Genomic DNA, 12,931 nt, shown 5'->3' with positions numbered 1-12,931 from the left:
GGCCGAACCCACTCTTACCAAGATATAGCTCATACCAATCTTGGTGACATGCACCGACTGGTCCCCTCCCCCGATTCCCCCTCCTCTTTCCACCTTCCATTTCTCTTTCTCACTCCCCCGTAACTTCATATTCAGATTACCCCTCCACTTTCACTAGATATGCACCCACCATATTAAGTGGCTATATTCAGGAGCAGTGACATCATATCTCAGTCTGTCATTCTAATCCTGATAGTCTTGTCTCCCCCACTCTACATGACTATATTTAACATTGACTGTTCCATCTGATGGCAATGTCTTACTGATGCTCTATCATCAGTCATATCCAATTTTCTTCTGTTGTAATCTTTGCCTTGCTATGCAATTTGCTAATATGTTTAAAAATTACCAATAAAAAGATTTTAAAAAAAAGAACAACAAGCCTACTCACCCATTCCTAGATCCTTTGCAACATCTACACTGTTTTTGAATGTTTTATTAACATTATGTGGTGAACTTGTTGCAGAATGCGGTTGCTCGGCAGAGGCCTGGTCATGGTTCTGTTCTCCTGATGATAGGCTAGAGTTGGAAAGTTCTCCATTGCAGTTTGCGAATTTCATGCTTGGCACTGAACCTTTGACTGGAGAAGCTGGGTCTTTACCTACTTTCTTCAGTGTCTTTACTTTAGCTGGTGGGTTGGAGCTTCCATTGGATGCTTTGGGCCTAGTTCCCATCTTTGCAGAAGGAGCAGTCCTTGATATGCCGGCAGCGTCACATTTGGAAGCACAGCTTTCGGTCTTTGCATGGTCATTGTTTTCTGGTTTGGTTTTCACAATGATTTTTGGTTTGGCCGTAGTTGTCTTTTCAGTTGGTTTTGGATCTTTGGACCCCTTGACTGGCACTTTTTTTACATCCTTCCCTTTTACATCATCATCTTTTCCCTTAGCAGAAGAAGTTTTAGATACGTTGGTTGTGTGTCCTGAAGCACCCAATGAATCTGATTTCATCTTCCTGCTATTAGGTAAATAGGTGTCCGAGTGTCTCTTACTTTCAACTGCTGCAGTTTCTCCCGACTTCACAATTTTAGATCGTTTCTGCTACAAAAACCAAACCAAACGCAAATCAAGAACTGCACATTTCCCATATTCTTTCACATAACAAAAACGCTAATTCATAGGATTACATAGACCGTTCTATAGCCAGAGGGATACCGCATGGTTATATTGTACAATGTGTAGTAGGCACTTACATTAATATGACACTATGTCACACTGTGTTTGGCCATCAGAATTTGTTGTGTGAAATATTTGTATAACTGGTATATTCTACTATATAATATTAGGATGAAAAATACTGTAAACCAGGGGTATGCAACATTTTTCTTTGTGGATGCCAGACATTCAACATTACAAGCCAAAAAAACATTACTACTATAACATCATATACATACATTTACAAAAGCAACACAGGTTCCATGTACATCCATTTTTAGAAGCTGGTTTGCTCAGGTTAGGTTGATAAATTGCAGTCTGGTGGTGAAGACATGATCCAGAATTCTGCACTATTAATCGATTGCGGGTTGGACTAACTGAGTTCACTTGCCAGTGGCTCAGGCCTCACTAAGTGTGCAGGCAACACTTGGGTTCTCCAGTTTGGAGAGGGTATAGAGTGTCCAAAAAAAAAGTTTTCTATTTGAGGGGGAGCAGCACAGCATGCACAGTAGGAGAATGTCCCTGTGAGTACCACTAAATATATTCTGGTGTGTCACCTTGTGGCACTAGTGCCAAGTGTAGCCTAAACCTGCTGTAAACTGGGGATGTGCAGGCTCGGTTTAGTTGGAATTTTCCCGCCAAAAATCGTGTCTCAGAAAGAGGCAAAACATCATCTTTCATGGACAATAATCATCTTTCATGAACTTTTGTCCAGGAATGATGTTTGTCAATGAAAGATGACGTGTAATATAGCATCATATGTTAGCTGCAGAGAGAGAAGAAAGTAGACCTCAAGTCTTTAAGGTACATAAAAATGAGACAAGACTATTGTTCAAATTACTAGAAAATTCTTTCTATATAGAAGTCTGGTAGCCGACAAGAAAATAAACCACATTTTAGGTTTCCAAACAGTAACAATACTACCTGTAGGCTATAACAATGTACAGACAAATCCATACAGTGAATGATCAGATATCAATCCATTACCTTTGACTGACATGTCCTAACAGTGACATCACTATACTCTTAGATGTTGCATTAGTGGTTTTTAGCTCTAGTAAGAACACCAGTGAAACTAATACATCTAATATGGGTCTGTAATTTGCATCTTTCTAGCCTTTGGGGGCCTATTGCATCTTCCCAATAAGTATACCCAAAATAAACAAACGATAGAACACAGTGTGCTCAAAACATTGAAATAGAAAGGAACCTTACCACTACACTAAAGCTGCCCACACACATCGATTTTTTACCCGATCTGGCCGATCCAGACACATCGGTACGACAGATCGGGTAAAAAATGGCCAAATTGTGAGTCACCACTCACGATCACGATGCGCGCCCCCGCAGGTCGCACATCGTGCTGTACAGCAGATCTGACAATCTAGGGCACAATGCACTATAAAAAACTGTGGCTGCAGGAGATCGGATGAAGATTGGACAGCATATCGTGTGCAGATGATGTGCTCAGCTGGCGGGGAGCGTTTCAAGGGAAATCGGACACATAGTCGGATTGTAAGTATATCGGTATGTGTGTGGGCACCTTTAAGAAATGCTAGTGTAACTCTGGTTGCTTATGCCCTGTTGCTTATTTGAGTGTTATGATCGCTAATGCAGCCATGTATATAAACTGTATCCTGCACTGTATTGTACTGTAAGTCACTGGTTTCCTGTTCACTTATTTATGTACTTTGTAAGGCGCTGCGGAACACTTGTAGCGCCATATAAGGATAAAATAATAATAAGCAAGCATAAGAAACAGCCAATGTACTACAGAGAGTTGAGGGAAATGGGGAGGGGGGGGGGTGAAAGGCCAGAGGCTGTCATTTTGAGGGGTCAGGCAGCAAGTATGAGTATACAGAATATTAATTCACAAGAAACTAGTGATGAAACAGATGTGTCACTGACTCCTATTAAATAAGTAGGCTGAATACGAAGGGTTGTTAGGTCTCAAAATATCTGCCTCCTTTGCTTGCAGGAAACGTGCCCTTTGATGATCAGGAAGAGTAATAGAGGGGTCTTCATACTGAATGCTAAACACATGCATCTATATTGTACAAAGCAGTTTCCAAACTCCAGGAAATAAACGGACCGCAGTAACTCATTCACCCATAGCAATGCTAGCCGTTTATTAGGAAGATTTTTTTTCTACCTAGATCTGTTCTCATACATTTTGTGTACTGAGGATGAGGACACCCTCTCATTAATCTCACTCCTCTTTAAAATTAAATGTAATTCAAGTATTATCAAACATTACATTTACCTGAGAGCTAGTGAACACAGGTTTTTTTGCAAGTCTGCGATCATCCCCTTTGTCAAAGGCAACTAGAAGGCAAAATGAATTTATATAGATTTAATTACCAGCAGAACAATATAGGCAAGAATACCATAGCTATTTATATTTAGCTGTAACAAAGCGGGTAAACCTATATAGCTAGCTATATACACAATCAATTAAAATACGTATATATATTTCTGGCTTTCAAGCAAATGCCCACTGGAAAGAGATTACTGGAAACCAGCTGCCAGCTTCTGGGAAATCAGGCACCTGCTTTGTGTTACATAATAGCATGCTGCAAACCATACACCTCACTGATACAGGCGTCTGACATAGCAGCAGTCTCTGCTGCAATACAGTAACAAGAGTGCTTTCTACTATACTGGATTACCTTCTAAGATTTCTACTGGGAGATACATGCATAAGAACGGAAGTGAGCATATACTCTTGCTGATTTATGAAGACAGGCTTTCTTAGTGAGAGCTACATGTAAATTATTTACAATAAACAAAAACAACAAAGAGACAGCCTTAAAAGCAATTTCTAACAAAGATCCCATAAATCATATTATACACAAACATTAGACCCATTATATAGCATTAAACAAGCACATAACATGATTTTGTTGCGGTGCAGTTATTTTTCTGTAATCCTTAGAAAGACTCTTCATATTATAGTATAAAAACAAGGATTACAAGCCTGTGCTTCCAGTGATCTGACAAACCATTAAACAGGGATTTCATATCTGCTTTATTTAATGTTAGAATTCCGCATGGCGATATTGCATTGCCTAGTCATGGGGAGGATTACAGAATCTGCGTAATGTTATGTCCAGAAATGTGAGTGTCTAGAATGATGCAGACACTCCATCAGTACTGATGGAAAACAGGTTACATTTTGCTGAGGTTTCATATTTGCTCTCTTTGTACGGAGCGTCGATTTTTTTTTCTCCTTCCAAATCTCTACCTAACATAAGTGTAGAATATATTTATCTACAACGGTATAACAAAGGGCAGCTTATAAAGATCACTTAGAGGCGGGCAAGGCAGATTACATGAGCCGTGTTTTCCTTATGCTCATTAATAACAACAAGCCAAGAATGGAAATTCTAGAAATAATTTCTACAAATATTATTAAATAGACAACAGCCAGCTAGAATAGCAACAGCAGCACAAGGTAATACAACTACGTAACACATGACATTATTTGCACTCTTTTCTCAATCACCCAAGCAGACAGCATTGCACAGACACGTACCTGCTTGTATTCTGCTCTGGTCGCTTGGCCTCATCAATTTCCAGCCCTCCGTATGCCGTACAGCATAAAAAGACTGGACCAGGAAGCTCCACAGCTTATCACGCAGAGCCTGGATCTTGCACGTAAAAACCTATGTTCAAGTAACAAATCAGCAGCTGTTCAGAAGCACATTCCCATGGCAACCAGTCATTATATTTCTCCGTCTCTCTCTGAATCTACTTACTCCCCAAGCTATGTCAGTGATGTCATTAGACTGTATGACTGCCTACTGGAAGAGCTCTACGAGCAGCTCTCCATCCTGCAGTGTTATATTATAAAGCCGTGTGAATGTGTGGCTGCTTGTGACAGACGCTGGAAACGCCATCTTAAACAAACATGCTCTTTCCTTCAGTGGTGTCTTTTTGCCAGCTGACGGCAAAGTGAAATAGTCCTGGGAGTAATTGTCAGTCTGATTAAGCACTCAGCACTTGTGTTTGTTTCTTATATGATTGTGCAGATTTACCTACAGTACTGCGCCTTCTTCTCATATTTGTATTGTGACCTAACTCGTTAAATACAACCCGCCTAGTATTTAGCACATATCAATGTCAGAATGCATTAGACAACGTTTTATATAAATGCATCCTCCCAGTAATCCTTATGCTGCAAATTTTCCACCACGGTAAACACGATACAAACAGAAAGCACTACAGGTGGTGGATAAAAACACAACAGCAACAAAACAAAATGTAAACATCTGGGTCAAATGAGGAAACCAAGCGAATGGAAAGTCAGTGTCCTCAGCCGCAAAATCAGAACCTAATCAACCATATATGGATTATTCTGGAGTGATACTGAACGATCCACCATCATTAACCAGAGATCAATACAGTGACTATTTGTGAACCAAAATGGGCTTCATGCTTACTACTCAATGTCAGACAGATTCATTACCACACAGTATGGGTCACACATGGGGTGAACCAACACCCTATTAAATGCCTTTAAGTTGGGGTCTCCATTTATTTGTTTTCAACTATCCATATATTCACTTTGGCCATTGCACATTCTATATATGGTTTGCCTAAGTATAGTAGATGTTTTGTTATAATGGAGTTCGATAAATCTCCCAATCTCTTTACTACAGGAGGCCCCTGAGCTCCATTGCTAGTAATACAAGAATATAGGTTATAGCTTCTTATGCATACATCATTTTAAATAAACAAATGTATAAATATTGCATTTAATACCATGTGCAACAACTTGTATTTTGTCCTCAACATGTAAAATGAGCAATGTAAACCATGTACAGTAGGTGTACCATCACAGCAGAAAAGAAGGTTCTGCCTTTGGCAAGATATGTAAATAGGATTGTTAGATTATGTAAAATTATTATTACAGGTTGAGTCTCCCATATCCAAATATTCCGAAATACGGAATATTCCGAATTACGGAATCATTTTGGCATGACTGAGGTAATAAAACCTTTGATTTTTGATGGTTCAATGTACACAAACTTTGTCTAAGGCACAAATTATTAAAAATATGGTATAAAATTACCTTCAGGCTGTGTGTACGGTGTGTAAATGAAACATAAATTTATTTCATGTATGTACACAAACTTTGCTTGAGCCACAAAATTATTGAAAATATTGTATAAAATGAGCTGCAGGCTGTGTGTATAAGGTGTATATAACACATATATGCATTCTGTGTGTATATTGGGCCCCATTCCCAAGATATTTCATTATGATATGCAATTATTCCAAAATACAGAATATTCCGTTATCCAAAATACCCCTGGTCCCAAGTATTTTGGATATGGGAGACTCAACCTGTAATGGACACAACCTGCAACATTCTTCCCAGAGCTGCAGCTCACCATATATTAACTAATGTCCTATTTGTCTGCATTACAGTCTGTTTTGTACAGACCCTGATTAGTGGTGCTAACATTACCTTGTACAAAAAACATGTATGATTCCTGAGAACACTACAGAGACAGGTGATGGGAACAGGATGGCAACATTTTTTATATGTTTTCACAGATGAGGGCTGACCACAAAAGGTGATCAGGGCTTATTCCTGCGCTGGCCATAGTTATGCCTGTATAGCATGTGAAAGACCTTCTCCCAGTGCTACTTTTAAGCTTCTTGTGGCCGGAGGCTGGCCACCTGGGCTAATGGCGTCTGCTGCACTGAAGTGCCCGCTCCCCAATCCCCCAGAATTGTGAGCATGTAATATGAGCTGGTAGCGCTGGGGGACCAGGCAAGCCTGGTAGCCCCCCAGCTCTCAGAGGATAGCCGGTAGTAGGGGGAGCCCAGGCTGCAAGACTGCAGGGCTAAAGGAGCTCGGCACTGAGCGTCAGGCTTGTGTGCGCTGGGGACAGGGAGAGTAGCTCCCGGTACCGCCAGCAGTAAATTGGTTAATAGCCCAGCGCTGAGCACGAGGTAAAACAAAAGGTCCTCTGTAAATAATATATATAAATGTATTTAAAATGGTATGTGCAGCACTGAGCCTGGACAGCATGTCCTAGGCTGCAGTGTGTAACAGCCTGATGCTGGGCACAGTCAGAGTGCATATTTTCACATGTAATGCAAAAAGGTTTGAATGTATTTTAAATGTATGTATTTTAAAATGTAAAGTTCACTTACCTTTGATTTCTCTGGAATTCCAGGGGTTCCAGAGTCCTCAGTAGGCTGCTGGATCCTCCAGCCCCTTCCGGTGAAATAAACTGCTCTCTAATGCAGCCTCATGCCTGAAAGTGGTATGAGGAGGTGCATAGGCAGCTGGCCAAGGCAGTCAGCTAATTATTTTCAGGGAGCTCCCAAAGAGCTTCCCTCTGTGGCCAGGAAACCCTGCCCGGGGACCTTGGTAGCCGACCTCTGGAGCACAGATTCAGGCAGAGGTGGCAGGTTTTGTCCCTTAGCAGATTCCTGGAAGTACGTTTTGGAGGGAAACTTTCCACAACCTTAGACGAGCCAACTCCTGGGAGGAGACTAAAACACCAGGTGGGCTTAGGCACAGGGTAGTGACTATTCCCTACTGTCTATAGGGGACAATGTTAAAACGTGCATGTGGACAGCACATGCACTTAAGTTGATTGTTTGAAAACCACAGGGCGGACTTAACCCCTGTGGTATTGTGTACTGGAGTAGGATAAAAGAAGGGTCGGTCCAGCCTGATTTGGGTGTATCTACTTGATCATCAGTGATTGAACTGCTGTAACATTTTTGTATGCTGACCTCCTTAAAGCTGAGGGAAGTGTCTTTTTTAAGACTATTGAGCAATAAACATCTTTGCCTTTACAGTGCCTGCATCTGCATCTTGCGATAACAGAATTGCGCCAAACGCTATTCCGTTTTCCAGCTGTTCTGGATAGAGCCCAGGTTTCACAAGCCCTCTGCCAGCTACTGTGCAGAGCCTGGTGCATTGCGAGGGATCAGTGGGTATCAGCCGACACCAATCAGGAGGTGTGGTCGCAGCTAGTCGACGCATACACAGCAGTAAGCGGTTCCAAACGCCGATTGAAGGAGTTTGGTGGTGGCAGCAACGTTACAGGCCCAAGGCGCAGTGGGCCGAGTCAGTAACAGGTGGTTACTGACGATAAGAGGGAATCCCTGATACCCCAAGATCCAGTGGGAATCAAAACCCAAGCTGTGATCGGCCGGCAAGTGAGGTAATCTGGTCACACCTTTGTATACAGCAGAAATGTGGTTGTGTGGTAGCACTGAAAGCAGGCAATGCGGAGAATAGAGATTCCTCCTGTGCTGTACTGTGCAGTGCTCAGCCTCTGTATACAGCAGTAATGCAAAGTTACCTACCCTCCCGAATCCTGCAGGAGACTCCCGCTTTACTGCAGAGTCTCCCTCTACCCCGGAATGTTTAACAAAACCCCGGATTCCCCACCGACTCATATGAAATCAGGTGACAGGTCTGAGTACTAACCGTCCTGCTTCCAGAGAGAAGTCCACCTAGATCTGCCTCTGCTCCTGCCTCTGGCCCTCCCACTGGCACTGAGGGGTATGCAGTGAAGGCTTGCGCTTGTCTTCCCCCAGGCCGCCTTGATCCGCCTCTACACCCACCTCCAGACTGCCTGCTTCCAGCACGTGTTGGAGGAATGGGCGGCGCTGGTCTCCCCTGGTCTGCCCTGGCTCCTCCTTCACCGGCGGCTGCCTGTCACTAAAACACCGAAGGTCCCTCACACTGCTCAGCTGCAGGGCGGCTGTCTCCAAAAACACAGCAATGATGGCAGCGCAGCAATGGTCAATCTCTCAATCCAGGGCTCCCTATGGTCCACTGGCGCTCCCAGCGCGTGCCAGCTGTATTCCTGCTGGACCCACATGTCACTGTCCCTCTAATGGTCTGGCCACACTAACGGGCAGGCAGGGCTCCCTGTCTTGAGTCGGGTGTGAGAGTCCCTGCCACGAGCCCCATTAACATTAAACAGTCTGGCTGGGGAAAACGGGATGGGGGATATGATTGGATAAAACAAATGAGGGACATTTCATTTATTGCATGGAATATTATGAGAAGGGGCATTAAAGACAAAATAGTGCTAGACATGCCCAATGGGTGTTACTAGACCCCCTATAGGCAGTGCTAGACATGCCCCTCCAGCAGGGCACACCCTAATGAAGCTAGACACTTCTTTGAGTGGAGCATGGCACACCCCTCAACAGCACGCCGCGAGCGGCGCACACTACAACCAACTAAAATCTCCCTGAAACTCATTTTCAAAAGTAGGCAAGTATGCAGTAATGTGGCTGTGTGGTAGCACTGAGGGCAGGCATTATGATGAAGATAGTGATTCCTCCTGCGCTGTACTGTGCAGTGCTCAGCCTCTGTATACAGCAGTAAATGTGGCTGTGTGGTAGCACTGAGGGCAGACAATATGAGGAAGATAGTGATGCCTCCTATGCAGTGCTCGGCCTCTGCATACAGCAGATATGTGGATGTGGGGCAGCACTGAGGGCAGGTAATATGAGGAAGATAGTGATTCCTCCTGTGCTGTACTGTGCAGTGCTCAGCCTCTGTATGCAGCAGATATGTTGCAGTTTGGTAGCACTTGGGGCGGGCAGTAAGAGGAAGATAGATACAACAGGTGGACACAAATCGAAATGGGGATGGCACTGTGTCATAGCAATGGGGATGTTATAATGTCGGCATTCAAGTTGACACAGCAATGTCAACAGTTATCACAGCGACATTGTTGAAATGTCAACATGGGGCAGGTCAAACCGTGTCGACATTCTTCACAAACTGGCAGCAGAGGGTTAGGGTTAGGCTTCGGGAGGCTAGGGTTAAGGTCAGGTTATGGGAGGGGAGTTTAGAATTAGCCACCAGTGGGAGGGTTAGGGGTAGCAATACTCACTGCCGCTGGATCTGCCAGAAATCACCAGGACATCACCGCCGAACAAGCCGTACCAAGTAAGTAACCAATAGACCACCAGGGATGTTTTGGCAACATTCTAATCATGTCGACATTTCATCAGTGATAACACAATAAATGTCAACAAAATATGCCACACATATTGGGATATACAATGGACTTACTATATTATATTATTTGGACAAGCTTTATTAACAGTTTACATGCTTTATTTGCTCAGAGCATGTACTGAAGCTAATACTATAGTTAGGGGACCTCACTAGAAGCAGAAGTGCAGTTATACAGATGTGCCCAGCTAATTTGTTGCTCATAGTGCGCCACTCAGGCCTCCTGTGTCGCGCCATGGAATCTTACGTGATGGCTGTACTGTGGTGTACCGTGGTATTCTACAATGAAAGATAAGCCATGGCATGTAATACACTGCTTAACCTCTATGTGGCGAGTGCTCCACTGATAAAATTTGTACTGCGGTGGAATGTTGATAGAAATGCTTTCAGTTCAGTAGAGTTCTTTAAAATAACTGAACTTTAGTTGCTCTGTCATTATGTAATGCTTAGTGTGCGTCTTCTGGTCAATGTTAGCTACTATACGGCTGCTTTATTGGGACTTGGTACAGTAATATGCATCTACTGTAGGGTCACTTTTGGGGATAGGTACTTTGCAGCACAGTAAGAGAGATGTGTGTCCACATATATCTATCCTCCGTGCGCTACAAGTTGCTCCACACATAGCGCAGAAGTGCTGTGTGACTCGGTAGCACCGAGCGTCTTTTATGCGTCTTTGTACCCTAAAATGCGTCTTATTAGCACAAGCAGCTTCTGCTGATTAAAATTAAATGCAGGATGCCTATGTTCTGTGAGCCAATTTGGGTGTATCTGCAAGCAAATCACTACGTTAAAGTGTTATAGTCGCTATTAGTGTAACATAACATTTCGTGTGCAGATACACCCGAACTGGCTCACAGAATATAGGCATGCTGCATATCATTTATTTGGTGTATGATTCAGATGCATTTGAAGGTAAAAAGTTGCATAAAAGACGCTCGACCTACCGAGTCATCAGGTTATATATATATATATATTTTTTTTTTTTTTTTTTAACAGTAGAGGACTCACACACACTGTTATTATTTAATACTTTATTACACATTCTTCTACAGCCCTGATTCCATGACCAAAAAATGCTATACTATAGTGTACCCAATCACAACTTCTGTCAAGCATCGTGCAGTGATACAGAAAATGCATTGGAACACTGACCCATGTGCTGTGTAGTTTAGGAAAAGTGACACCTGGTGGACAAAAAGTTGTATTACACATTATGACTTTTTTCCAGTTCTACACTACGTTCCGTTAAGAAACATTCTGTTTGGCGAGATGCATGGCGCGCTACATGGCTCTATGGAGCAACAAACTAGCTGGGCACATCTGTAGATGTTTAAACACCATATAGAACCTAACACTTCCATATAATGACGGTGTAATGGTTAGCGTTATTGCCTCACAGCACTGAGGTCATGGGTTCGATTCCCACTATGGCCCTAACTGTGCGGAGTTTGTATATTCTCCCTGTGCTTGCGTGGGTTTCCTCCGGGTACTCCGGTTTCCTCCCACACTCCAAAAATATACTGGTAGGTTAATTGGCTCTCCTCAAAAATTGACCATAGTGTGTATGTTTGTGAGCATGTGGTAGAAAATATAGATTGTAAGCTCCACTGGGGCAGGGACAGATGTGAATGGTAAGATATTCTCTGTAAAGCGCTGCGGAATATGTGAGCGCTATATAAATAACTGGTAATAATAAATAAATAATGCAACTTTACAGATAGGATGATCATAGAGAAAATGCTTGTCCTAGTGATGAATGCCATATCATATGGCTTTTGTTATAATAAGTCTCTAAACCTTTTACATGTATATTTGTGAATTATATAAGTAGCACTTTTATGTAAAACAAATAAAATATTAAATAAAAGATTGTTCCTAAGTTGTTTATATACAGATGAACTTATGGTAGCAGCAAATTACAGCCATTATATATAAAAGTATATATTAGTAGAACAGTGTTATACTCAGGATCATTAAATAATGCATAGATAAAATAGAAACAGTAGTAAGTAAAAAATAAAATAGGGGGGTTCCTTCATATTATAATAAAACAAAATCCCAGTCCTACTGAAATCAGATGGCTGTCCTGATTTAGAGTGTATATCTCTTTATAAGCCACCCTGTCTGTGTTTATGTGATTACAGATATAATAGGTTCACAAATATCTGCCAGACAGCGTAACTGACAACCGCATATCCACGAACATGACAGATCATACCAGTGGCAAACACAAGATTTCTAGAGGGGGGTTTCCAAATGCTTAATTTTAGAGAGAATGTGGCCAGTCCATGAAGAGAGATAATTAGCACTTAACCAGCTTTAATATGGGTCACACAAAGTGTAGAAATTGTGTGTCATAATTCCAGCATATACAGGACCAGCGATCACAGTAAGCCATTAGATGCGGCAGTATGGCCATGCTGCCTGAGCGGAATGTTTTTATTTCAGATCGGAACACCATGCCAGAGCATTGGAGAAAGTCCGGGAGTCTGGGGGAGCAGCAGAAGAACCTAGCAGTGCCCTGGAAATATATGTACATATTTGTCTCCTCATGCACTGGATAGTGTATTATTATACAGTATTAATAATGAACCCTATTTATGGCCTAAAGCAGTGCATGTTTTGCATATCTTCTAGATGGTGCACCAGTGTATTTATTACTGGCTGAGACATGTTAGATCCACAGTTGGTGCCAATTATTATTTTGTGATACTGAGAAGAACATGCA

The 12,931-nt window shown here is 42.3% G+C and overlaps 1 protein-coding gene across 4 annotated transcripts in view; it reads right to left on the bottom strand.

The window, feature by feature from the left end:
• BTBD8 (BTB domain containing 8) overlaps positions 1-12,931 on the bottom strand; it is a 153,462-nt gene that overhangs the window by 17,078 nt on the left and 123,453 nt on the right. For all 4 annotated transcript variants that reach the window (XM_088444894.1, XM_088444895.1, XM_088444897.1 and 1 more), the window contains 3 exons: positions 4,726-4,855; positions 3,454-3,515; positions 431-1,076 (listed from right to left, as the gene is read on the bottom strand). In XM_088444894.1, coding sequence (XP_088301020.1) covers positions 431-1,076; positions 3,454-3,515; positions 4,726-4,855 — 838 coding nt within the window. The remainder of the gene's footprint in view (positions 1-430; positions 1,077-3,453; positions 3,516-4,725; positions 4,856-12,931) is intronic.

This window comes from Taudactylus pleione, unplaced genomic scaffold, assembly GCF_031769625.1.
Source record: "Taudactylus pleione unplaced genomic scaffold, aTauple2 ptg000373l, whole genome shotgun sequence".
NCBI lineage: Eukaryota > Metazoa > Chordata > Amphibia > Anura > Myobatrachidae > Taudactylus > Taudactylus pleione.
This window is presented reverse-complemented; position numbering and strand designations above follow the sequence as displayed.